The sequence below is a fragment of the Puma concolor genome, chromosome B4 (genome assembly GCF_028749965.1).
Source record: "Puma concolor isolate L17-30 chromosome B4, mPumCon1.1.hap2, whole genome shotgun sequence".
NCBI lineage: Eukaryota > Metazoa > Chordata > Mammalia > Carnivora > Felidae > Puma > Puma concolor.
The window spans coordinates 5,838,172-5,864,786 of NC_141673.1; the positions used below are offsets into that span (position 1 = coordinate 5,838,172).

At 57.9% G+C, this 26,615-nt stretch overlaps 1 protein-coding gene across 1 annotated transcript in view; it reads right to left on the reverse strand.

The window, feature by feature from the left end:
• Window positions 1–24,932, reverse strand: part of MPPED1 (metallophosphoesterase domain containing 1) — a 76,360-nt gene extending 51,428 nt beyond the window's left edge. The window contains exons 1-3 of the mRNA XM_086712081.1: window positions 24,805–24,932; window positions 12,013–12,311; window positions 4,327–4,508 (exon numbers count right to left, since the gene is read on the reverse strand). Of these exons, the coding sequence (XP_086568207.1) occupies window positions 4,327–4,508; window positions 12,013–12,236 (406 nt within the window). The 5' untranslated portion in view covers window positions 12,237–12,311; window positions 24,805–24,932. The remainder of the gene's footprint in view (window positions 1–4,326; window positions 4,509–12,012; window positions 12,312–24,804) is intronic.
• Window positions 24,933–26,615: the final 1,683 nt, after the last annotated feature.

Below are 26,615 nucleotides of genomic sequence, written 5' to 3' on the forward strand. Positions count from 1 at the left end.
CCCTACTGGGCAGGGAAGGCTTCACGCACAGCGACTGGAGGGCGGGCAGGACTCTGCACGACAGGAGGAAGAACATTCCCCACTGCGGGGAGAGCAGGAGCCAAGGCCAAGAGTGGGGACGGAGGAGCACAGCGTCAGCTGGTTCGGGTGACACTAAGGTCATTAGCTATGGAAAAACAAGGAGCTTCCAGCACATTCCTTTCCATTTTCAGCAAGTTTTGCTGTTCCTTTCACCCTTTCTAGCTGAAAAGCCTGTCCTTAGTGATCTTTTAGCTGTTCCCGGAACATTTACAAACCAAGCTGGCATTTCTACTTCATGAATATATTTGGGATATTAATGGGCAACGGGAAAGGTATTAACGGTCTTCTCAGGAGAACCCTGTCGCCCCCAAACCTGCCCCCTCCAACAGACAGACCCAGACAGAACCCTGCAAATGGGCAAAACACGGTCACCACTCACAGCCAAGCCCAGAGCAGTGCACCTGCCAGCAAATTAGAGTCAGCTTGAATTTAGCCACACACACCGCAGTTAGGTGTCCAATCTTGACTTGCAAAGAAGGTCTTTATTAATTTCTTAAGTCCCCTCTTGACTGCCTGGAGGTGACCCCTAGAATATGATTTTAAGTGCTTTCTGTGAAATCAATGAACGGGGAAGAAGCAGGCTACTGTAGATTTCAAATCCATAACTTTCTTATCCAAGGAGAAGAGCCTGGCCCTTCCAGGGACGGGGAGTGAGGGGGAAGCCCTGCTGTCCTAGGGAAGGGCTCCAGGTGGCATTCTGAGTAGATGGATGACACCAGGCCTGACCTAAGGCCAGGACTGCCCCCACCCCCATCTTGGGACACGTTTTGCATCAGATACCAGAGAGGCCAAGATTTCTTTAAAAACGATAAGGTTTTACTGTTGCCTTTATATGATGCACATGCTCCGTACAGAAAATCCAGGTAGAGGAGAGAGAAAACCATAAAGAAGAAAATACGCCATCACCCACCACCCAGACATCAATTCTGGAACATTCCAGAGACTTTGGTCTCACTCTAACTCCGTAATTCAGGCCTTTGAATACCTTTTTAAAGGTCACTCCCCTACACCAACCTCCCCCAAATCCCCTTTGCACTTGGAACCAACCCCCAAGTCCCATCCTTGGCCCACAGGCCTGCGAACAGCAGCCCCCCGCCCCCCGCTCCTCAGATGCACCGTGTCCCCATCACCAGAAGGCAAGCATGCCCTGTCCCTCCCACCGCGCTGTCACCCCGGTGCCTGGGACACACATGGCACGTGGGAGGTTCCCAGTGAGACAGACCAAATGGATGAATGAGTACTTCCTTCCAGTCTTTTCTCCGTGTGTGTGTGTGTGTAACTGCAGACATAGCTAAGATCATACGTCAACACTTCTCAGAAACTGCACACACTTTTGCCCACACATTGTTCTACCAATTCTCCTGCTACTCACCCCCATGGCTCAGATCAGATGTTCCCCTCTCCTGGGGGACCCGCCCATGACACCTACCTCTACCCCAAGGGGAGACCTGATCTGGCCAACGCCAGCTGGGGGGGGGGGGCGGCGACAATGTCACATACACAACACTTCACAGAAGCCGATCATTCCTCTATCCTAATGGAGCCTCAAAACAACCTGCTTCCAAAGAGGTAGGCAGGGCAAGGGGAGCCTGACCGCCTGCCTCTAAAGGGAGGCCGCTGAAGCCCAGACAGGTCGCGTGGCTGCTGTAATTACCCAGGCAGGAAGCAGACCCAAGATGGCAAAGCGCACACGTTTACGTTGAATCAGAGAGGTTTCACCGTAAGAAGAACAAGAAAGGAGATGACGGCTGAGGAGGAGCTCAGCTCCAGAACCCAACTGCCTGGGTTCGAATCCAAGTAGCTCTGCCACACGCCATCCGCGTGGCCTTGGGCAAGTCACGTCACGGCGGTGGGTCTCGGCTTTCTCCTCTGTAAAATGGGGGTGACAACGGCTCCTGCCTCATTCTGTCGCCAGGAGGATGAAAGGATTTGATAAGACACACTGAGCGCAGAGAATAGTGCCCTGCACGCATCAACACTCACTAACCGCTAGGCGTCTGTGAGAGCGCACCTCTCCTGACCATGCACTTGGGCCTAATGAGCCCCCAGCCCGGCTCTCAGCCACGGTCGCCACCTCCCGGGGCCCCGAACTGCCGGCCCACAGAGGCGGAGTCTCACTTCTCACTTTGGGCGACAGGCAGGCTCCCTAAAAGCCCGCTGCAGGTGGACCTCTAGGAGCCTGCTCCTATATGCGTGCTCACTCACGCGCAAATTCCCTGCCTCTCAGTCAAGTAGGGGGAGGGGCTTCTCATTCTGGAGTCTGGAGTCTGGAGCCCCCCCCCCCCGACCCCACCCTATCCCACTTGAATGACGGGCACTGACATCGGCAAACACTTCGAGGCAGCAAAGGGGAGACGCCTGGGGGACCCCCTGTGTAAGCTCATCCTTCCACCTGCAACAACCCAGGCAGATAAATCAACAGCTCCGGGTCACATGAAGACCCCGCCACACCCCCCCCCCAAATTCCCACAGCACGTTGTTCTGACTTCTGTGAAAAGGTGGCTAGAACCATCTTTCTAAAATGGCCGGCTCGCCATGCTGGCTCCCTGGGGCCCCCAATTCCCCTCACGTTCAGAGTCGCGGTCAGCCCAGCCCTCCTTCCGGGGCCCTCACCCTCAACGCCCCAAACCCCCTCACCCCGGCCACAGCACCCGGCCACTCCTCTCCAGTGCCCACCAGCACGCCTGACCCCAGCTGCCCCTTCCCTGCACCGACTCGCAACTGCTAAGTCAGGGCCTGGCCCGGAGTCAGCTTCCCCAGGAAGCCTCCCCTGCCAGCAGAAAGCCATCGTCGGCCCTGACCTGTGCTCCCGGAGCACATGTCACCATCCCGGCTGCACTGGCGGCCGTTTGCTTCACTCATCCCCTCCGCGGTGACGGGACCTCGTCGGAATCAGTCCCCACCCTTGAGACCCTCGGGCTAACTCTCCTTCTAATTGGGACGAAAACAGCACCGGTCCTCAAATTCACCTGGTTCCCAAAAGTTAGGTAGGCAGTGACGGACAGGAGTCTGGCCCACAGCAGGAGCCTGGCACCTGCCTGGGACACAGGCTCGGCTCAGCCTCACATCTTTGGAGCCCCGCAGCCGGGAGTGGGGGGGGGGGGGGACGGGAAGCCGGCGGGGACCCCATCCTAGGGGGGGCAGCCCGGGGCCAGGAGGCAGCACGCGGCAAGGCAAGGAGCCGTGAGACAGACCCGCCCTGCGGGAGCCCTCTCCCACCTCGGCCTCCACACATTCCAGCCCAAACGGGGCGCTTGACCAGAATCTCCCGTTTGAAAAATCAATATTTAAAGCTCCAAGCCTGCCAAGCGGAGGGAAGGCCTTGCTTGTAAATATTTGTCTCGACTGGCAAAGCTGGGCCTCTCGCTCCTGTGGCTCCCCCCGCCTCGCTCCTGGCCCTCTGCTCACGGAGCTCCCAGCCAAGTGCGCGGTGGGGGGGGGGGGGGGGGGAGGGTGCTCTGGGGGGGGTGGGGACCGTCTGGCGGCCGAGCAGCGCTGGGCACGGAGGTGGGACTGCTCTGCACCCACACCTCCAAGCCAGCGCACTGGCACGCTGGGCCGCCCAGGGGCCGTCCATCTGTCCCCCGGGCCACGGCAGAGACGGCTCGCTGTGCGGTTTCTCTGGATTCCGGGCAGGTTGTTTCTCCCAGGAGGCACTCCACATTTATGTTTTTTGTTTGTTTGTTTGTTTGGGAAGAAAGCAAAAAGCTGAAGACAAACCCCGGGGGGCACGCTTATAAATCATCGTCCACCATCGCCCATCGAGCTCCACTCCTTCTCCCAACGGCTGCCCCCGGGGAGGAGTCCGCACGGGTCCCCTGCCTGGGGGTCCCCTCACTGGGGAAGCCTTCACGCCGGTGGTGGTGGCTGAGCCGGTACAGACCAGCTGGGTGCCTGCCCTGGTATCACCGCCCGTAGAGACTGATTCATTCATTCGCCCACTCATGCCTTCATTCATTCACCAATTATTTATTGAGCACCTACCTGTCTCAGGCGCTGGGGGCTAGACATGCAAATGGACATAAACAAACCTTGACAAAATCCCTTCTGGAGGGCGTCTCCCAGGCCAAAAGAATAGCACAAACTAAGTCACAGCGGGAGGCAAGAGCTGGGGTGGGAGACATCGAGGCGTGGCCGACAGCCGGCAGTCAGGGAAGGCTGCCCAGGGGAGGTGGGCAGGCAAAGCGAGGCCGGAGAGGGGGGCCCCCGGCAGCGCAGGAAGGCCATCTCCGGCCCGGCACCTACCGAGCCACTCGTTGAACTTCTTCACCTCGCTCGGGAGCCCCAGCTCCGTGAAGTCCCCGGCGTGGATGAGCACGTCGCCGTAAGGCATCTGGATGGGGTCCGTCCTCGAGTGGGTGTCAGACACACAGACAAAGCGGGTGTAGCCGGGCGGCTTGGGGGCATCGTGAGGCACGGGGTCCACCCTGCGGGGAGAGAAGACACTGCAGGCGGTGCGTGACCAGCACGAGGCCCGGGCACAGCTCACGGCCCCGCCAGCCACGGACACAGACGGCGCGCCCGGACTTCCCAGTGGGCCCTCGGGGCTCCGAGTCCCGACTCTCCCACTTGCTGGCTGAGCAAAACGTGTGTCCCGCTGAGCCTCAGTTTCTCTTCAGTAACATGGGGCCCTCAGGGGCTAAAGGAGGTAACTATCGAGTGGAGAGCACCTGTGGGCACGGTGCGATTACGACGGCTTACCTGCTGTTTGGCTACCGCGGCCCTTCCATCATCGACCCTGTTTAGATGAGTTTTTCCCCTACTCGCTCCCCTCCCGTGAGGTTTTTAACCCCACAGATAACTGTTCGTGTATGTATGCATATCTGGGCTTTCTAAGGAGAATAAGCTTTCTTCACCCCCTAAAAACGAGTTTCACCCCCCTCCGGAGATACCATCAGCCCCATCGAGAATGTAAGTTCTACGGCCTCTGGTCCGAGTGAAAGAACCAGCCCCAGGCACCGTGCAGGGGGGCACGCAGCATCCAGGGAAAGATGGGTGCAAAAGCAGGGGTGGGGGGATCTCACAGGAGCGCGGGAAATCAAAGCACGAAAGATAGGCAGCAAGTTTTCAAAACCGTGAGATGGTCTCATCATTTTTAAAACAAGGGCTTTCCAGGGTTGTGCGGGCAAAGGGTCCCCGAATCAGACCGGGCTTCAGGTCCCAGCTCCGCCATTTCTCACTGACGTGTGACCTTCAGCAAAACACGTGGCCTGGTTCTGCTCGCCTGTAACGTGGAGCCACCTCACGAAGCAAAAACCATCGGGAAATTAAAAAGAGCTGCAGAAAGGGAAGTTCTTGCTCCGCGGAGCCCATCCCAGCCCTCTGGTTTCGAGGACGACAGTGCTGAGTTAAGTGGCCCCGCGTGTCCCAGGGAACAAAGGGAGACCGTGGTTCCCAGTCCAGTGCTCCCCAAACCACGCTCAGCCTCCTCAGCTGAATGATTCTGCCAGGCTCAGAACTCTTAAAAACAACGCAATGACATTTCAACGAGCGGCTCTCTCCAAATGAGTATGCCGCTCGAGGAGTTGTGTTTAAATCTAATTATGCGGCAAACCAAAAGCGGTACCGTATCAGTTACATAAATACTTTTAAAGACATCTTTCTAATTATCCTTTTTTTTTTTTTCAGACAATATACTTCGAAGAAATTTAATTAACACCTTACGAGAGACGTGGGTTCAGCATGCTAATGTGCGGGGAGCGTTAGCGTGCTCTATCCACCACAGTGGGAGGCACCAAGCCAGCCTCCCCTCGTCCCGGGAGGGAGCACGCTCGGGCCTTTCCGGGGCCGGTCAAGGCGAGTTAGACTCCAGGCAGGTCAGAGTGGGGCATGACCGGGGAGAAGAGGAAAACCCCCAGAGTCTGATGATGACCAACAAGAAGGCACCGGCACCCCCCCCCCACCCCGCCTTCCTTCTGCCTCCATCCATTCAGTCAGTCACTCATTCATTCAGCCAAGCACATTCTGCCCACTCACTGTGGGCCGGCCCCGAGCTCAGTGCCGGGGCCCCGGGGATGAACCGGGCCTAAACCCAGGCCAGGAGACCACAGACTGATGGTGGAGGCAGACTTGTCCGTTGACCGGGCAACGGAGAAGCTGGGGGCCAGAGAAGGCCCTAACCCAGCAAGGGGCTCCCTAGAAGCTTCCAGGAGGAGGCAGGACCTGAGCTGGTCTGGGAGCTAAAGACTCCCTCCCATCCCTGTGTCCTCAGAGTCCCTGCCCTCCTCCCCTGCCCCCAACCCTTTGACAGACGGTCTGGCAGGCAGCAGGCCTGTGGGTCACCTGTACATCCTGCCTGCCCCCAGCGCAGCCGATTGGACAAGGGGCGGACAGTTGCTACTGGGCTCTTGTCCTGGCACAGGAACACGAGTGAGCCAATCAAATTCCTTCCTTCCACCCTCCCTCCCTCCTCCCTTCCCTCCTCCCTTTTTTCCTTCCTTCTTTCCTTCCCTCCTTCACCCCTACACATACCGAGGTCATAAGCATGTCAAAGGTGACAGAGGCCAAGTCAAAGAGACAGAGAGGGATGATGAAGGGGGAGAGAGACAGGGAGAGAGAGGCCACCTCCAGAGCCACCTCTGGCCCCAACAACCTCTCCTCCTGTGAACCCTTAGCATGGAGCCTGAGCAGGCCTCAGCCCCGCCCACCATCAGCCAGCCAAAAGCAGGACCAGTTCCGAGGGCTCCAGTCGGGCTGTTGGAGCCTGGGCTCTTTAATTAACTATTCTTATTTCCCTCCACCCCGAGGCTACTGAGCTCAGTGAGGATGCAAACCTAATAATCCCCTGAGGAAAAAATAAAGACTCTTGCTTCTCTGCACTGTCCTCCGGCTATTTAGATTGTAACAAACGCTCAACTTGAAATAACAGCAACAGTAATGACACCGATGCTGGGTGCTTCCCACGGACGGGAGCTCATCCTGTCCTAAGCACGTTACATGCACCCACTGTCTTCGCACCGTGACCGTCTGGGCAGGGTATTATGGGTATGCCCATATTACAGATGAGAAAACTGAGGCTCAGGAAAGGCTTGCCCGGGATCTCAGCTATGCAGGCCGGTAAAGCTGCAATTTGAAGCCAGTCTTTGGTTCCAAAACCCCCACCGGACTGGACTGTTTCTAGACCCAGCTCATTTCATTCAGTCAATCTACGCGCAAATGCTTCCTAAAGGTCTCCTAAAGGCCGGGCATCTGCCAGGCACAAGGGATATACGTGTGGACAGGATACCCCCTGAGGTCACTTCGTGGAGTCCCCAAAAACCCAGCCTGGAAGTGTTTGGGAGTGAGGAAAAGAACAAGGAGAGTCAAGATATGGAGAAAGAGAAAGAGAGAGCAGACAAGAAGGTGGGAGAACTTAACAGCATAAGTTGATCCCTAGATCCAGCTGTACCTGAAGCTGGGTCCAAACACGGGCTTTCTTACTAACTAAGTAAGCCAGTAAACTCTTTTATCCTTCAGGCAATTGACACTGAGTTTCTGACACTCGTAATGCAACACCCTGGCTAACACCTGAGTCACAGCAAGACTGTGGAGTCACTGAGGCTGGAAAAGTTAGTCCCATATCCAAGGCCCTGGCTAGTAAGTTACAGAGTAGATTGGCACCTGGGTCTCCACAACAGGGATCTGGGCATCTAACCTGTTGAGGCTAACAAAGCAAAATGGTTATTTTCCAGCGACATTCTGCGGGCCTCAGAGAACAGGGGACGGCCGCGGCTCTCTCTCCGAGACCTGAAACCTGTTGCCACCTGTCCCCAGCCTAACAAGGGGTGTTCCCACAAGAATCACGGCAGCAGGAAGGATGCAGAATAGAGAGCACGGCCTCTGGCACCCAGGCCTCGGCCGGCACCCCAATTCGGCCACCTCCTCGCCGTGCCCTGGACCCTCCCAGCCCCCAGGCCAGATCTGGAAGGTGGGAGCCACCCACTCACTCTTGGACAAGGCGGGAGAGCTCAAGGACCCTCGCAGCTGGAAGCCTGGATGTGAGTGCCCCCGCAGCCGTTCCCTGGGCCCCACCCCCCTCCTCGGCCTCCCTCTCCCATCAGCCACCAGCTCCCCGACGTCAGAAGCACAGGCCATCTCCCCCGTCATCTCTACTTCTGGGGAAATGGGAAGCTCTGAAGGCCAGGGGGCTGGGGCCAGAGGACTCCTCCCTTCAGTGAGGCTCTGACCCCGTCCGGACACGTGACTGGGCAGCAGCCATGGCAGTTCCCAATGGGAGAGTCTGCCAATCCCCTCATTCTACCGTGAGGAAACTGAGGCCCAGAGGAGGGCAGTGACTGTTTAGCTTGGTGCCCACTGCCCAGCGCTCTTCTCACAAGGCCTCGTTCTGAGTCCTGAGCTGCCCTCCCTTTTCCCTTCCCACCTCTCAGCCTTTGCTTTCGCTGGTCCCCCAACCCCAGGGGCTATGCCACTGCCCCCGGGAAGCCCCCCCTGATCTCCCCCACTCTTCCGGGGCCTTATCCTCACTCCCTTTTCTTTCTTCTTTCCATCCCTCTGCTGTGCCAGGCTCGAGGAACCAGCCCCATGCTGGTGGCAGGGACAGACCTTAGAGCCGGACGGTAGGGGGTAGGGTCAAGGGAAGGGGAGATCTGGTCTGGGGAGCGGTCAGAGGGCCTTCCCAAGGAAGTGACATGTGGGTGAGATCTGAAGAATGAGTCCGTGTTAGCAGGGCAGAGCATGGAGGAGGCACAAAGGACACCATGTGCAGAGACCCGAGGCAGAAGGAGGCACGGAATGTTCCAGGCTTAGTCCTCTCCTCCTGCCTTGCCCCTTCAGGCTCCCCGGGCTCACAGCGGACCCTCATTGTCTCCTGGGGGCCTCTCAGTGCACATGGACGGACTGGGGATCCATCTGAAGCCCAAGCCCACGGGAGAGGGAGGTCAGCGCCGGGACCGGGAAGTGTGGCCGGGAGGGGGCCTCCCCAGGCCTGACACACAGCCCCGCTCCCCTGACTCTGCTGTCTTCTTCAAGACATGCTTGGAGGGTCTTTACACAGGATGACTCAAGTCCCCACCAACAGGACTCCTTTTAAAGGCCAGAGAAAAGAGTTGCTATGCCTGGCACCAACCCCCAGGGCACCTCTAGGGCAGACCCCCCCAGGATGACCCTGGCCTGGCGGTCAAGTCTTCTCACCGGCCACCGGGCCCAGTGCCCGCCCACCCACCCAGGTCAGAAGGGCTGGTGCCTGGAGGGGCTCTCCCGAGGCCACCGCAGGGTTTCCAGGCCCTCAGAGTGAGGGGTCCTGGGCCTCAGGGCCCCAAACCGGGAGGCCCAGATCCAGACATTCATTACTGAGGCAAAGGCAGCCTCGCCACCACCAGGGTCTCTGGGGGCAATCGCATAAATCACGCAGCTCAATCGGAGGCCATGTTTGGGTTGTCACTGTTGTTATTAAATATAAATTGTGGATTTATTAAATAAGGCCCCCTCGCTCCCTCACCCCGGAGACAAAGCCCAGGGTGGTGATAAATCACGTGTGGGGAAGCGGCGATGGAAACTCGTCATGGAAATCCAAACAGCCGCCTCCAGCAGCCTGCATGCTTCCCTCGGGCTTGGGGGCTGCGGTCTGAAAGGAGGGGGCGGGACGAAGCAGTCCCCCCGGGTCCCTGCATGGCCCTGGCTTCACCCAGCTTTATGCAAAGCTCTGTTTCAGAGCCGGGCTGGTCTGAGCAGGCAGTGAGGGAGCACTTGACGGGGAGCCCAGGACCAGGGCTCAGCACACGCCCTCCCCGAGGCAGTGCCCGAACCCCCTGAGCCCCGCGGCCAGTGGAAGCCGGGAGCCCCATGTCAGGTGGTGGCAGCTCAGAGCAGGCCAGGGTGAATCCGCTCTGCCTGCTCTAGCTGGGTGACCACAGGAAAGCCAGGAAGCATTTTCCCCACTGCACCAGTGTCTTACGCTCTGACACCCTGCCGTGACACGTGCGCTAACTGCCTGCCACCCCGTGGGAAGGTCAGCTCGGCATGGCAGGGACGCGTCTTTGATCGCTGCTGTATCAAGCACCTGGCCCAGCCCAGTGTGGACTAACGGCACGGAACATTTGCTCCCTGGCCCCGCTCTGGGTGGATCTACCTACTGAATCCTCGGCGTTTTCCAGATGGGGAGACCGAGGCACCCAGAGCCCCCTCACAGGGCAGTGGCAGAGCCAGGGGCTCAGAGCCAGGCAGGCGGGCTCGGGGCGCGCATTTCTAACGGGCCTGCTATGCGCCTGTTCACAAACATCCTGACCCCGCGGCTGCTCGGGGGTTAAAGGGGGAGACGGCCCCTCTCTCACGTGGTCATGGTCGCTCACTGCCCTTCCTCAGGATGCAGCCTGGCCTGCAGGGGTCCACACGGGAAGGCTTTCCCCAGCCCCCAGCCCCCAGCCGGGCGTTTTCTGCATTCCTCACATGTCCCCTTTTCCCGACCCTCTCCCAGCTTGCTGCCCTCGCTCATCTTCCTCGGACCTCAACCTAGAAGTCATCTTCTCCAGAGGGTCCTTCCTCCGCCCCCTGGCCCTCCTCTCCTCCGACCTCCTGTTTCCCTGGCTCTGTCCTGGGGCAGAGGCCTGCCTGGGTGTCTGCTGGGTCCGGGCAGGGGCACTGTAGGTGACAGCACGGTGCCACGTGGAATTAGCTCTGGCACCCGGGGACCCTTCCTCCTTTTTTTTTTAATGTTTACTTATTTTGAGAGAGAGAGAGAGAGCAGAGAAGAGACAGACGGAGAGGGAGGCAGAGAATCCCAAGCAGGCTCTGTGCTGACAGCGGGGCTCGAACCCACGACAGCCGTGAGATCGTGACCCGAACCAAAACCGAGAGGCGGACACTCAACCGACGGAGCCACTGAGGCACCCCATCCTGGGGACCCTTCTAAGTGGGGGCGCACAGGGGGCACTGGCCACGTGAACCCCACCCACTCTGCCCACATGTTCTTCTTGTGCGTTCCTGCTGGGGCAGGAGTCCAGCCCAGCATCCAGGGACCTCAGGCTGGGTCCCATTCGGCCCGGGAAGACTAACCCCATCGATGAAAGAGAAAACCCGGCCTGGGGAAGGTCCCCCTCCCTGCAGCAGCCCTGCCGGGCCTCCAGGTCCCGGATACTAAGAATGCTGAGACCTTCCTGCCCCAACCTGCCGATCTGGCCCCAAAATGGAAACAGGAGGCCGTCTCCCAAACAGATAAAGTAGGCAGCTATAGACAACACCAGGCCTCAGTCCCTACAGACGAGCATTTTTCCAAGCAAGCACGGAGGGAAGATGGGCTGGAGCCCACCCCAGGCCCGGTGCCCGCCTGCCTCCCTCAGCCCTTCCTCCCGTGAAGAAGCTCCCCGCACCCACCCTTCACAGCAGAGGACGGCTCTCGAGGGAACCACAACCCGCCCGCCCCCACCTCCTGGCCTGGGATTGGAAACCCCGCCGGGCTCCTTCTCCAAAGCGGTCCACGTGCCAGATTCTCCAGTCTCCCCAAAGGAACAGCCGCCAGGCCCCCACGGAACCGGGGCTGCCTAGAGACGGTGCTCGCAGCCCTGGAGGAAGTGGGGGATAAACGAGGAGGAGGAGGGTCTCCTAGGAACGCAAGGAGCTAGCCGCCTGGGGCAGAGCAAGGAGTTTATCCGTCTCCTCCCTGGGCCTCCTCTCCTCGCCAGACCTCAGAAAACAATCCAGGGAGGGGAGAGGTTCCCCCCACCGGTCGAGGGGGCTCTCGAGTCTGTGCCCTCGCCTTGGCCTTTGCCATCAGCCTCAAGGGGCAGGGAGCGGGACTGGAAACAGCATCTCTGTTATCTCAGTAGAGGCAAAGGGGTCTGGACGAAAGGGAGGGAGGGAGAGGCAGAGGTGAGGGAAGACAGGCAGCCTAAAACTAGGGTGCGAACCTGCCTGGAGCCTGTAGCAAGCCCCTTCCCGCCCCCCCCCCCCCCCCGCCCCGGCCCCAGGCAGCCGGGCCCTCCGAGAGCCTCCACTTACATCTGAACGTGCGGGGGCTGGAAGCGGCCCTGGTTGATGTTGTAGAAGGTGAAGGCCTGGGTCGGGTTGGAGCTGTACTCATCCACCTCGATGATGAGCCGGCTGTGCTGGTGCCTCCGAGCGGCCATCACGTGGGACTGGGAGAACGCCATGCCCAGGCCGCAGGGCAGCAGGGCCAGGGCCTCGGCCTTCAGGACACCGGGGTCCCACCTAGCGCGCCACATGGGCCTCCGCTGGCCGCCCGGGCATCTCCCGCAGCCACCGCCGCCGCCCGGCCCCGAGCCAGACCTGGGAACAGACTGAGGAGACAGAGCAGAACCGTGCGGCAGTGAATCTGTTTGGGATTTGCTTTATTTAATGTCAGATGAAGATTTAGAAAGAGGAAGGGGGGGGGAGAGAAAAAAAAAAAACACAGTCATACAGCTCAAAAACTCATTACAGATCTTTCCAACTCAGCAGTTTGATGAATATACTTTGGTAAAAAGAAAAGGGAAAGGGAGGGAAGAGACCAAAAAAAAAAAAAAAAAAAACCCCAAAAAACAAAACCCACAACGCTGGGAACGGATGCATGCGTGGTCCGACATGTTTAAATACTTAAGACTTTTTTTTTTTTTTTTTTCTCTTCGACAAAATCCTCCAGAACCCACAGGGTGACCGTGAGATGGGGCCACACGATGGCTGGTGTTCTGTAACCAGGGAAGGCAAGTTTTACTTTTCGGAGCGGGGGAATCGGGAGGATTCCCCTCCAACCCCACCCCCTCCCCACAGAGCCCCCGAAACACCCCGCACCCACACCCCCGCCCCCCTGCAAGCCCGAGCAGGTGCAGAGCACGGGGCGAAAATTCCTTCCTCAACATCAACGTCGTCGCCTGAAGATATCTCTGAGCAGCGCTTGGAGAAGGGATTTTCCCAGACAGATTGCCATACACCGACTCAGCTCAGGAGGTGGCCCGGGGTGGGGGGAGGGAGGGCAGGGGAGGATCTACTTTAAAAACAAAAGTCTTCCCGAATGCCTTGCAAGGATCTCGGGAACTCTGGTGTTCCCGTCAAACCTCGAATCCATACAGAACCGCAGCTTTGCAAAGGCCATCCTCCGGAAAGTGCGGTTTGCACCTGCAGCTACTGGGTTCTAATGTCCTTTTGACTGATTCCGACGTGGAATCCTGGGAACAGGGTTGGGGGGTGGAGGCGGCTGAGTCTCCATCCTACCCGGACCCGCTCACGCACTTCACATAACGGCCAGCGCCTCCTTTCCTGAGACCGGCTAGCGTTCTCGTTCTTTGCCGTGATTATCCTTTTAAACTGTGTAAACAGATAAGGCCTGGAAGATATTCTGTCGTGTCTTGTTTCAACGCGGGGTCATTAAGACCCTCCGAGGATTCCGTGTCCACGGCACCGAACCAAGGGGAAAATGACGTCACTTAAACTGTTCTTGGTCAGTCATATCCCAGTCACGTTAAATGGAGAAAAATCCCCGTGCAAAGCAAAGGGGAGTCACCACCGTCAGAAAACAAATTAGATTAGGAAAATGACAAAAATTAGAGACTGGAGAACATTTTAATTACGTGCGAAGGAGAAATGGATTATTAATTTTGTAAAAATCTCAACAATCATGCCCATACAAGGTGTAATAAACAGCGATATCCTCCTCCTCCTCCCCCCCCCCCAAAAAGAAACGCATCCTGATTCACAACACATGTCCCTCCCTCTTCTCCACTTGGGGAGGCAAGGATAAAAATCTGCTTTTCCCTCAGGACAACACTTGCTCCTGTCCTTTGTCCTGCTGATTGTTTCTCTGTGATTCGGTTCTCCCAGCAGATACCTCCGGCCAGGCTTCTGAGGTGGGCAAGTGGGGGTTCCTGGCTGTGGGACTCACAAAATCTCTGTGGGAGCTGGCCCTGGTCCACCTGCGACCCTGGGAGAGGCCTGGGGGCAGCAGATGCCGTGGCCCAGGCCTCCAAGGGCCCAGATCTGGACAGGGGTTTGAGCCCCAGCATTGCACTGACTCACTGTGTGACCTCAGGCTGATGTCTTAACCTCTCTGAGCCTCAGCTTCCTCTTCTGGAAAACCAGTATGACAACAGTAACACCACCTCCCAGGGCAGCCAGGCAGGTTAAACAAATGGGGGTCCTAAGCACAGTGCCTGGCAGGTATGAAGTGCCCAGCTAATACTCCGGGTTACTGTGTAATCACTATTCCCTTCAACGTGACACCTGCCCATGGTGGGCCTGCCGTGAGCAGGTGCCGCCCAGGTACCGGGGCGTCTGTGGCACAAGGCTGTCAAGGGGGAGCCCCAGGAGCCCTGGAGAACCTGAATTTTCTCAAAGCCAAGCCTACCAGATCACACCCCTGCCTGCCACGTCTTTGCACGGCTCCTCCGATGAGGGCCCATGTCCGCAGGCCCTGCACGGCCTGGCCCTGCCCACGCTCCAGCCACGCCGCCCCGTGCCCAGTGGGCTCCGGTGCCCGGAGGCCCTCGGCTACGAGGTGCCGTGCTCGTGTTCAGAGCTGCCCCATCCAACGCTTCACAGGCTCGCCGCTGACCTACGAGATGGCCATCCCCACGCCTCCCATCCTACAGAGGAGAGAGGCCTGCCTCCGCGAGGGGAACTCTCTTGCCCAGCTCAGCACAGACAGTGGGCACCACTGAGGGCTAGCTGTTAGCAGCCCGACCCCAGGGCTCTGGCTCCTTCCCCCCGGGCCTCTTTGCCTTCCTCTCTGGCTGGCAAAACCTGACTCGCCCGTTACCCCTCGACCAAGCCGGCATCTTCTCAGAGATCGGGGGCCCTCGTTCCAGGGCGCCACGAAGGGCCACACGCCTCCTGGAGGCAGGGCCTGGGTCTCACTCACTCCGCACCCCCCTCCGTACGTCAGCGCCAGCCCTCACCAGCTCTGTAGTCCTGAGCCAGTGGCTTAACTTCCAGGAAGCTCAATTTGCTCATCCATGACACGGAGAGAAAAACGATACCTACCTCATGCAGTCGCGAAGATGAATTGGGGTGACACATGTACACTTCTTGTCACAGGACCCGGCACATAATAAGCGCCCAACAAATGTCAGCTATTGTTATGCCATTGTTATTATTGTCACCCCAGGGATGTGTGGCTGGCTGGCTGGCCGGAAGGATGGGTGGAAGGATGGATGGATGCATGGACGGATGGAGCGAACGTTGGGGGGATGAACAGACGGATGGAGGAACGGAGTTCGTGTCTTGCCAGTCTCTTTCCCCAGCGCCCGGCACAGGCCTGGCAGGGACTGAGTGCCAAGAGGCCTCGGCTAAAGGTTGAAGACTCACGGCCCCTCCCCCCCCCGCCCCCCCCCCCCCCCCCCCCCCACCGCACAGCCCTGCAAGGAGGCTGGCCAGGCTGGGCACCACCCTCTGAAAGGCGAGGTCTCGGGCACTTCCGCCGGTCCCTGCCCCGAGGGGCCCGCACCTCCGTGGCCCGCCTTCAGGCCGGCGGCAGGGGGAGGGTGGCTCTGCACCAGGGGACTCGGCCGGAAAAAGCGGGCGGCAAGGCATCCCGGGAGGCGCTCTGCAGTGAAACGCTGCGTTTCACATAAAGGGGGTTCGCAACGGGCCCTGCTTGAAGGAATCAGGGAAACTGGGAACGCAGAGCCTTCTTTTAATACCCGTTTAATATTTATGGAGCCACAGCAGCGCGTCAGCCAGCGTGCGGAGAACACAGCCGATCCACGGAGGGGAGCGGCGTGGCCCAAACAAACGGCTTTTAGCTGGGAAGCGTTTACACCTGGTCCACAAAACAGCACAGCATGTGGGCAGTGCGACGGGGCCGCTGGGACCCCACTGGGTCCCGCTGCGTGGAGCGGGCTTGGGCTTGTGTCCTGACTCTCTCCATCCAGCAGAGCGACCTTGAGCCACACACACACATCCCGGCCCGGCAGCAGGTGCCTCCTCCGTGCCAGGGAGTGGGAAGAAAACGCACCCAGGAGGAGGAGGGTGGGGTGAATTCATTAATGCATTTACTTATTCAATAAACATTTACCACAGTCATTGTTCCAGGTGCCAGAAAGAGCCAAGGAGAAAGCAAACAGGTCACTGCCCTCAAGGAAAGGGCAGGGGGCAATAAAGTAAACACGCAAGATACACACAAGATAATCATGTGCCTGGAAGAAGAACGGAGTGATGTAATAATGAGTAATGGGGAAAAGGGGACTGTTACTTAAACTTGGGTGATCAAGAAAGGCCTGTCTGAGGAGGTGACGTCACCTCAAAAGCGAGGGCTGAGAGGGAGCCAGCCACACCCAGACCCGGGGAAAGGCGAGCCCTACGCAATGCAGAAGCAGCAAGTGTAAAGGTCCTGAGGCAGGGGAAGCATCAAGAAATGGTCTCTCTCTTACTGTCTTTGTTCTCGACCACTGGTGTGCTTCTGCAGTGGAGAAGAGCCTGAACTTTGAAGTCAGGGGCAGCGGGTTCAAATTCGGTCTCCAGTGCTGCTTAGCTGTGGGACCCCGGGCAAGTCACTTAACCTCTCTGTGCTTCCACTGCCTCACTAGTCCCCTCGCCGGGTAACAGAGGTCCCAATCAGCCCAGTTAGGAGGGTTGAAAATTCTTGAAATTTCTGGGTCAAAAACTTCTTGTTGAAAAAGCGCCTCCAGGGGCGCCTGGGGGGCTCAGTCGGTTAAGCGTCCGACTTCAGCTCAGGTCATGATCTCGCGGTTCGTGGGTTCGAGCCCCGCGTCGGGCTCTGTGCCGACAGCTCGGAGCCCGGAGCCTGCTTCGGATTCTGCGTCTCCCTCTCTCTCTCTCTGCCCCTCCCCCCATTCATGCTCTGTCTGCGTCTCTCAAAAATAATTTAAAACATTAAAAAGCAAAAAGAAAATGTAAAAAAAAGAAAGGAAAAGTGCCTCCATTTCCCAGGGCTCCCTTTTTCAGTCTTTCTTTCACAGAGTGATCTGTCTTTCTGTTTCCCTCTCAAAGACATGTACTTGTTGGTCAAGAGGAACCTGGACATCAGCCGAGGCACGAAGTAAGCAAGGAGCTATTAGCCACCAGCTGTATTGCAAGGTCACATGGAGGAAAGAGGCCAGCTCCAGGCCCTGTGCTCTCTGACTGCCCCCACAGCCTTGTCTGGCCTTCTCCTGCTGAACGGTCAAGGCCAGTGCCAAGCCAGCCTCCAGAATGAATGTCCTAAAACGCACTTTTGACTAAGCCATTCCCTCCGGCACACCAAATGTCCTCAGGGGCCATCCTGCTGCTCTGGGCTAAAGCCCCAGGTCCTTGGATGAGCTCAGAAGCCCAGGCTGGGTCCCCGGCCTCCCTCTCACCACTCAGGCCAAGCTCACCACTCCGGGTTTCCCCCAGCACACCGGCAGTCCCGCCTCTGAGCCTTCACACGTGCTATTCCCTCCGCTGAAAGGCTCTGCACGCTACCCTGCCTCTGTGCACACACACCTGCTTCCCAGACGTGTCCTCGACCTCCCCAGGCTGGGCCAGGCACTGCCACCTGCCACCTACAACTCCCCAGGACATCTCTCAGCAAAGCCCCCGTCTGAGCTGAATGAGAAGCCAAAGGATAAAATGATAGGTGATCCCAGGAGTGGGAGAGGGACGCCGCACAGGCCCTCACAACTCACAACCCGGATTCAAAAGCAGCGTTCGCCTCCCAAAGCTCAGGTGTCTCCCCTACAACCACGGGGACACTAAATCCTCCTTCCCCAGAACCACTGGGACGATTACAGGACACAGTACCTGTGAGAGCACCTGGCTGAGGGCCCAGCACACAGTAGGCACTCACTAAGTGTTTCTCCCACTCTGGTTAGAAAGCTGTTGCAACCCAGGAGCTCTGCGGAGAACCTCTGAGAATCCAGCAGAGATTTTCGGATAATCAAGGGACCCTCCTGCCTTGCCGGGGAAGCCGGACTCCTGGCCCCTTCCCTCTCGTCCCGCTGCTGGCTGAGTCCCTGGTTATTTCACTTCCTAGGATGTTGTGATCGGACACGTCGCGAACAACCCGCCCTCGACGACGTTTCCCAGGGGAACTCCTCACCACCCGCCTCCCCCAAAACACTGCGGGACACCCGCTGTCCCCGCTCCAGGGCGGACCCCGGGCTGAGACCCAAAGGACTCAGATGTGCAACCAGCTCTCAAAGGGCTTGGGGCCCAGGGGGCAGCCAGGCGGATCAAAAGAGCAGCTTGGAACCCTGTGAGGATGAGGCAGAGGGAATGGGGTCTCTCCCACCAAACCATGAGACCTGCCAGCACACGCCGAAGGCTGGAATGGACGGACTGAGAAGCGCCTTGGCCAACCCTGAGCATCTTTGCAGCAGGTGGCTTTCTGCGAGGGAGACACTTGGGTCATTCCAGCAGCCCAGGTATGTCTACCAGATACGGGAGGGAAATCTATGGGCATCTGCAATGCCAGGGGCGACGTGAAGATCGAAGACAGATTTCCTTTGCCACGAGGCTTGAGGCATCCACGTCTACCCGATACCGCCTCCTTAAAGCCAGGCTGGGCCCAGGACAGTCCTGGTTCATGCCAGTCATTACTGCCAGCACCTTCTCTGGCTGTCAGAAGGGTCTCCATTTCGATATTGGAAATGTCACAAAGGGTAAAGGTCTCCATCATCAAAGCCACCCTGTTAAGGTAACCATCCCCAAAAGGCACCCGTGTTTCTCAAACATCGGCGTGTTTGCAGCCACAAGGGTGACGCTAGGACAACACTGTGTGGTCCTGGGTCGGAAATCAGGTGACACTGACCACACAGGAACAGAAGAAAGCCCAGAGAAACACCCGTCCCCACCAGTCACTGTCCCCACCTAGAAAGCCTCCTCCGGGGTTCTCAGGGCATCCTTACCCCACACCTCGTCTTCTTCAACGACGAGCGGGGGGCATCTCCACAGGTCAGCCCAGTGCACAGGCGGCTGTCCCCACCGATCACCCACAGCCATGCTGGGAGAAAGCCAGCTCAGCGGAAGTCACTGCTCGCTGAGGCTTTTGTTGAGAACTCACTGCGATGTGGGGAAAGGTCACAGAGAAACCGCGCGGACACCTAAGTAGTCCTCCCTAAGCAAAATGCAGGCGAAATAATATTGAACAGGAAAATACCAAGGTTGGGGGGAGGGGTGGGAAGAATTCTTTCACAAGCCACCCTTCCACACAAGCTCAAAAATCCCTTCTAAGTGGTTTTGTTTTTCCTTGTTTGGCTCGTGCCTGAAAATATGCAACTGATCAGTCAATAGTTGAAAATGTCATAAAGGGTAAAAAAAAAAAAAAAAAAAGAAAAGAAAAGAAACAGAAACTTAAAGGGAAAAGAGCATATAGCCCAACGGAGGGAGTTGGGGGTGGGGGGGGGGTGGGAGAGGGCAGGGATCAGACCTAATCCAGCACGTCCCGAAAATGACAGCCCTCACATCTGACCCTCCCCCTCTGTCAGCCGCGGGTCCAGGACGGAGAGCGCCAGCCCACGGCTGGTCCCCGCCGCCACGCCAAATGATGAATGAGTGACGGGCCGAGCCGACGAAGGAGTGCACGAATATCGTGAAAATTACACATATTCCTTGAAAAAGGATCAACCACGAGTGCCTTTAAAGCATTTACCACTTAAAAACCTTTTCGCTGGGCCCATTTTGAATCATGACTACATGATTTTAAATTACACTTTCTAATTCCTCGCCGCCCACCCCCAAGCGGTGGCTGCCGTTTCATTTTCCGATTATGTGCTTTTATTTCAGAATGATCAAGAGTGCTGCTTACTGGATCATGTCCTGTCTGCCACAAATAGCTGCTCACTTATTCCTTCAGACACGAACGCAGTCCGTTCATCGGGCCGGTCTTCAAATTCTGAATATTCTCCATCCCCACAGCACCAAATGAGGCCCAAGACGCAGAGAAACCCACAAAGCTCGGGCCGGGAAATATGTTTGTAAACCAGCGCTCCGCTCCATAAATTATTATAATTCTTGGTGCTTTCTCTCTCCATCTAGCAGATCAGCAATCACATAAATAATAGTGAATGGAATGATTTTTCTTCTGCAAAGTGCTATGTCCTAGTTTTCAAAATAAAGCATTTGGAGACTCACGTATCTGCGGAGTTGACACAGGAAAAGCTGCTCAGATCCGTTTCAAACGTGCACACAGACATACCCACACACAAAAGGAAACGAGAAGTAAATGTGTAAAAACCAGCATTTTGTAGCTCGTCAAGTCCCACTCAACAGTCGTGGGGGTTTGGGACACACGCGGTTGGGGAGGGGGCAAGCGAGAGGGTCCTGGTTGCTCACCATTGAAATACAATTTGCAAAGAAAGTGAATGTGGATTTACAGTTCTCGTGGAAATCTATTAAGCAGATGTCACTGAAGCATAATCAAATCGGCACTATGGTAATGCTACACTTAAGTCTGAGATCGAGGTTTTGCCATTTTTACGATCAGTTTCAGTGTGGTTTTTTTTTTTTTTTTTTTGCGATCATGCGGGAATTGGCAACTAAGGATTAAGCCTCCCAAGTATGATCAATTAACTAATGTGTCTGAACGAAAAAAAAAAAAAAAAAAAACAGCAAAACTCAATTCTCTTCCCCCACATCCCCTTTGTGCAGGGAGCCTAGGGTGGGGGAGGGAACATTTGCCTTTTCCACGAACGCTGCAATGCAAACAGCACTTCGTCGTGAAGGGGGAACGACGAGGCACGGCGAAGGGCTCACGCTTCTCAGGTAGCCGGTGCAATATATATTTTGCAGCCTTCCAGTATGCAGCACTGTCGGAAAATGCAAAGGAATGAAATGAAGGGGAAGCAAAGGGTGTGTGAGAAATTGCAAGTAGGCATCATTTGCTCCTTAAAGTGATGGAATTAGCATGGGCCACGCCAAAAGCCTTTTGGTGTGCATCAATGCCGAGTCTCAAATCCTCCTCGGAAGGGAAGGCGCAGATGGAAATATGAAGGCATTCAAAAGAAACAAACTCTCAGGTGTGGATTTGGACGGGGGGGGGGGGGAGGTGGAGGGAGGGGCCTCCCTCCATCCTTGGCTCTGAGCTCAAGGAGTATCACCATCAGCCAGAGGGGAGAGTTCTTGTTTTCACTGCAGCTGCTTCCATTTGCGACCAGGTTGTGACATCAAGCTGGCCAAGTTCACGTCCAAGAAAACCCCCGAAGAGTAATGGACAGAAAGGCATGAAAAGACCAAAGACTATCTCAAGCTTGTATCTGAGGTCAACATTAAAACATACAGGGGCGCCTGGGTGGCTCAGTCGGTTGGGCATCCGACTTCGGCTCAGGTCATGATCTCACCGTCCGTGGGTTCGAGCCCCGCGTCGGGCTCTGTGCTGACAGCTCGGAGCCTGGAGCCTGCTCCGGGTTCTGTGTCTCCCTCTCTCTCTGCCCCTCCCCGCTCATGCTCGCTCGCTCGCACTCTCTCTCTCTCTCTCTCTCTCTCTCTCAAAAATAAACATTAAAAAAAATTTTTAAATAAAACATAATCTCAATTTGTTATGATTTTTTTTTCCATGAGATTGGGCTGTCCTCCTCTGCCATAGATATTTTAAATGGATGGAAATAAAATATAAACTAAATCTCGTCTCATTGGGACCAAAAAAAAAGTCAAAATAAAGTTGGCGGCAGAACGGCCAGATCACCAGGGAGAGAACCACAGTGAATCAAATTAACCGAGGAACTATTTATACCTTCCCTCCAACACCACCCCCAAAAAAGGGATCTCTCTTTTTTTTTTCCTTTCCCTTGGGGTTGCTTTTGCTTTTTACATTTTCTTCACTTCTCCAGACTCAAGGCAAACAATTTCAGTGGCAGTCTGGAGAGGATGCTAGCTGGGGTCTCATGCCATGGGGATACCCACAGCCCAGGAACCGCAGCGACAGGGAACTGCTTTCAGAGTGACCCAGCATCATCTACACGGCCCTTACTGTGTGAAACAGGCCCTTCACCCCTCTGTCACCTGCCCCCCAAGCGTTTGGCATGTCTGATCCCAGAGGGCGAGGCTTTTGGCCACAAGGAAGACCCCACAAGCAGCCTGTCTCATCTGAGATGCCATTAACCGTGATCCGTGGGCACAGAGTGAGCCTGAGAACCATTCTCCGGCCCCTGCACCTGGGGAGGCCCTTCCCCCAGGGTCCCAGGCTCCAGAGGGGCAGGCAGACAAAGGTACCAATTGCCGAACTGAGAGATCTCAGGGAAAAGAAGAATGGGGTGGGGGGAAGCTTGAAAAGACCCTTTTTCTGTTCGCGGCGAGGGAGGGGCGACGGGAGAGACGTGTCACATTGTCACATTAAAGATTTTGACAGACAATTCAGGGATAACGCAGAAATTCCGCCCTTAACTGCAGCTCGGCCTCAACTTGAAAGGCATTAACTAACCTCCACTTAATTGCATGTTTTTCTGTGCGTAATATTTACTTGTTAAAAGTCTTTGCCTGGCCGATTATTTTCCTCTGCCCCGCTATTCAGGATCAGTTCACAGGCCCGAAACTAGAAAAACAAAATCATTTTGATAGACTGAAAGATGATGGCATGTGGGGGACGGCTTTCCTTCTCCCCCTAGTCCGGACCCGGAATGCTGATTTTTCTCCTTGAGTGCTACCCTTTAGTGAAATCCTGCTACCCTTCCTCCATTCCTCAGACGAGAGCAAATTCTCTCTCCTGTGTCCTGCGTTACATGAGCACGCGAGGGGCTATCCCTGCCAGGGAATGTAGCAAGTTCAAGGAAAACTAATGAACTTAAATTACTTCCATCGGATGAAGACTTCACAGTCTCAGGGGTGGACGGGGAAATTTTTCCAAAGCAGGTTTTTTTGAAAGCTTATTCTAGACGTTGGTCTATGCATTCCTGACACAGTTCAGACACTGGCAGAAAGACCCCAAAGTCTGGGTCTTTTACCTAAACTTAGACATGTTCTGTCCATAAACATGGCCCACGGGGCATCAGCTAGGGTTTATGTAAGGGACGCTAAGGACACACACACAGCAGGCACATCAGACATACGGCATCCCACATGCAGATGACCCTGAGCCTGCCTACATCAACATTAAAGGGAATCTACCCCAATCCAGGTCTTTGGAAATTTCTAGGGTGGAGAAATAAATAGAAAGGCAGCCCCATGTTGAACCGCTCCCAAACACAGGATGCAACCTCTGTGAATGGATTATCGCTTTTTGACCAGCCATAGGCCAATTACTGTACCTCGACCGACTGAGTACTCAAATAGATGTAACCATTTCGCAGAAACCCATCCTGAGAAAAAAGATTTTACAAGTGTTGTGGGGCCTGCCACTTGGAAAGCCAATTTGCAGGGAGCCGAGCCTCGTGAGGCACAGTTGATTATGCACGGCTCCCGCACCACAGGCCCCTGTACACAGAGCCCAGCTCCAGAACGCCTCCCGATCACCACCAGCTGGCTCTCAAGCCCCGGGGTGCTCCCCACGGCCAGAAGCCTGCTTCAGCCCAGCCAAACACTCCCCCCGCCCCCCCAAGAATGGTCTCCTAGCGCCTTGGTTCCCACGGACCAAGGCCTGGCTTCCAACTTGGATGTGGCAGTCAGCTGGTGGCCTCACCAACATTCCCCAGAGCATTTTAGCCAATGTGACAAATTATTCATGAAGTTGGTGTAATTTTTTTTTTTTTTTTTTTTTTTTTTTTTGCAAAGACCGGCCAGGGTATTGAGGCTGGTAGTGCCTGCCTGAGTCACCCCCCACCTCCACCCCCATGTGGCTGGTCGGTGCTAACAAGTCTCCCACCACCATTCAAGTCCTGTCCAGCCGGCTCAAGCATCCACCAGCCCACCCACTTTCGTTCCCCAGTTAAATTTCATAATTGTCTGCTACTTAACAAGCTCTCCTCTGGGGCCCTGGGAATGGGAAGGGAAGGCAACCAAGCTCTTGGAGGGGAACCGGAGAGGTCTGAGCCAGTGCTGGGGGAAATGCATCTCAGAGAGGTCAGCTGGACAGACTTGGGGGCCGGGTCCAGCGTGGGGCCTCCCGATCCCACCATCTGGCCTGAGTGGAGACAGGGACGGGAGGGAATGGAGGGTGGTGGGTCTTAGACCCCAAGCCACGGTCTGCCACCCGCTCCTGGACACATCAGCTCTCAGACTGACCCTCCTCTGTCTCCACCTGGATCAGGGGAGGCTGTGTGTGAATTCGCTCTCCTGTAACAAGTTCCAGAATAAACACACAAGAGCCAGAACTGCTCCTTAGCATGGAAATATTACCTGTGAGGGCTGGGACCTGCCTGGTTAGCCACTGAATCCTCTGGGCAGGGCACACAGCAGATAGTAATAAATACCGTGGAATGAGTCAGTGGATGGATGGAAGGATGGATGGGTGGATGGACGGACGGACGGACAGATGAAGTTTCCAGCAATGCCTTGCAAAAGTGGCCACTAGACCGGCACCAGCCGCCCCCTCCCTCGCCCCCCAAGCACCGGCAGGGGCTTCGCTGCGCACAGTAGGCTCTCAGCGACCAGGGGCTGCTATTGTTATTACCATCACCGTCACCAGTGCCCCGCCAGTCCGCTTCCTCCCCCAGCAACTCCGCCAGCAGCCAGCCAAGACCGGCGAGCCGGGGAAAAGTTTCGCTGACCCCTCGGCCGCAGTCAGAGTCCAGCGCCCCGGCCGAGGCCCCTCTCGGCGTCACCCGCTCGGTGGGCCGGGCGGCGGGGGTCCCCGGCCGGGGCGCCGGCACCCGGCAAAGGCGGCCAAAGTAACTTTGCGGGCGCCCCTGCGCCGCGCCGCGGGCGTCATCCGGCGCCCGGGGAGGGTCCCGGCCGCGCCCCCTCCCGCGCCCGCCGCGCCCCGGCCCGCGCCCCGGCCGCCCCCGGCCCTACCTGGCCCCGGGCTCCTCTTCGGCGGCCGCGGCGGCCGCGAGCAGCAGCGCGCACGGAGGGAGGCAGGGGCCCGGCTCCGGGGAGGGAGGCGCGCAGGGGCGGGGGCTCCTCCGGCGGCGGCCGCCTCGCCGCGCGTCCGAGGCAGCAAGTGGGAGCCAGACTCCTCCTTCGGGGGGCGGGGGGCTCCCCGCCGCCCCCTCCCTCGCCCGCCGCGCGGCTCCGAGCCTCCCCGGCTCCCCCTCCCGCCGCCGCCCTCCCTCCCTCGCTCGCTCCCGCCCGCCCGCCTCCCCCGCCCCGGCGCCGGGAGGGCCGCGCTCGCGCCCCGGGTCCCCGGCCCCGCGCGGCCGCCCGCCGGGGCCCCTGCCGCGCCGCCCAGGCCTCGGCCCTCGGCCCCCGCCCGGGCCCGGAGCCCGCATCCCGCCGCCGCGGGGAAGGGAGCGGGGAGCCGGCCGGACGCGGGGAGGCGGAGCGGGCCCGCGCTGCGGAAAAGAGCGGGCGGCCGCCCCGCCGCGCCCCGCGCCCCTCTCCGGCCCGCACCCCTCCTCCCCCGGGGCCGGGGCCGCGCGCGGGGTGGGCGGGGAGCGGGGCGGGGGCGCTCTCACCTCCGGATCCGCGGCCGCCGCGGCGGGGACCGCGTGCCGGGGCGTGCGCGGCTCCTTCCGGGGCGCTGCGGCCCCCGCCTCCGGCCCGGACCCCCTCCCGGGGCCGCGAGGGCACCCCGCTCCGGACCCCTTCCCCCCGCCTCCCCCCCAGTCTTCCGGGGAGACGCGGACCCCAGCTCCGAGGCTGCAGAGGCCCCGGGTGCGCCTCCTGCGCCCCCATCACTTCCTCCCCGGGGTCCCACGTCCCTAATCCCAGGGTACAGAGGGTGGCCGGCGGAGGCCTGACCCGGAGCGGGGCAGGTAAGCAGGTCAGGGCCACAGAGAACCAGGCCCCTGGTCTAAAGAAAGTCCTGCCTGGTCGGGGAGAGCAACACCCCCAGAGGCCGTGGTCCCACCCTGGGGAGCTTGAGGGGCCCCTGACGACCTCCAGCCCCCTGCCCCGGGTGACGTCCACAGGGCCTGCAGCCAGGGCACGGGCCGGGCCTGGGCCTCCCAGAGTGGGAGCAAGGTGAGAAGGGGGTGTGGCCCCTCAGAAGCCCGCGGAGGGCACCTCCATAATGTTCGTGGGTCCCTCCCCCACCACACTCACATGGCAAGGTGGCTCCCACTCCTGCATTCTCCACGGCTTCAGACTCAGTCTGAGGACACTCAGTGTGGGCGCCTCAGGCCTGGCCTGCCCTTGGGGACAGCCCAGGCTGGTAGGGAGGCAGACAGGAACACAGAAAAATTCCCCGCACAAGTGCCGGAGCAGAAGCGGGGCCGGCTACCTGGTGTGGCTTCTTGGAGGTGGACACACCCCAGCTGAGAAAGTGTATGCCCAGGAGAGAAGGTAGGGAAAAGGCCTTCCAGGCAGAGGGAACAGTGCATGCAAAGGCCTTGGCATGTTTGGAATGGCAGCTTGGATGGGTCTAGAGAAAGAGGAAGTGGGGGGGAGAAGGGAAGATGAGGTGGGGGAGGGGGACAGACAGGAGCCAGAGCAGGAACAGCCTTGGATGCCTGCCTAAGGGGGTGGACTTTATCAGGGACAGTGGGGAGCCATAGAAGGTTCTGAGCAGGGGCATGCCTTGGTCAGGTTTATCTTTGCAGAGATCGCTCCGGCAGCCCGGACAGAGGAGTGAGAGGGGCTGCTCAGGGAGACGATGGAGGCCTGGCTGGGGCCCTGAGGCCAACAAGGGGGGCAGAGACTGGCCGAGGGGGCCACAGGTGGGC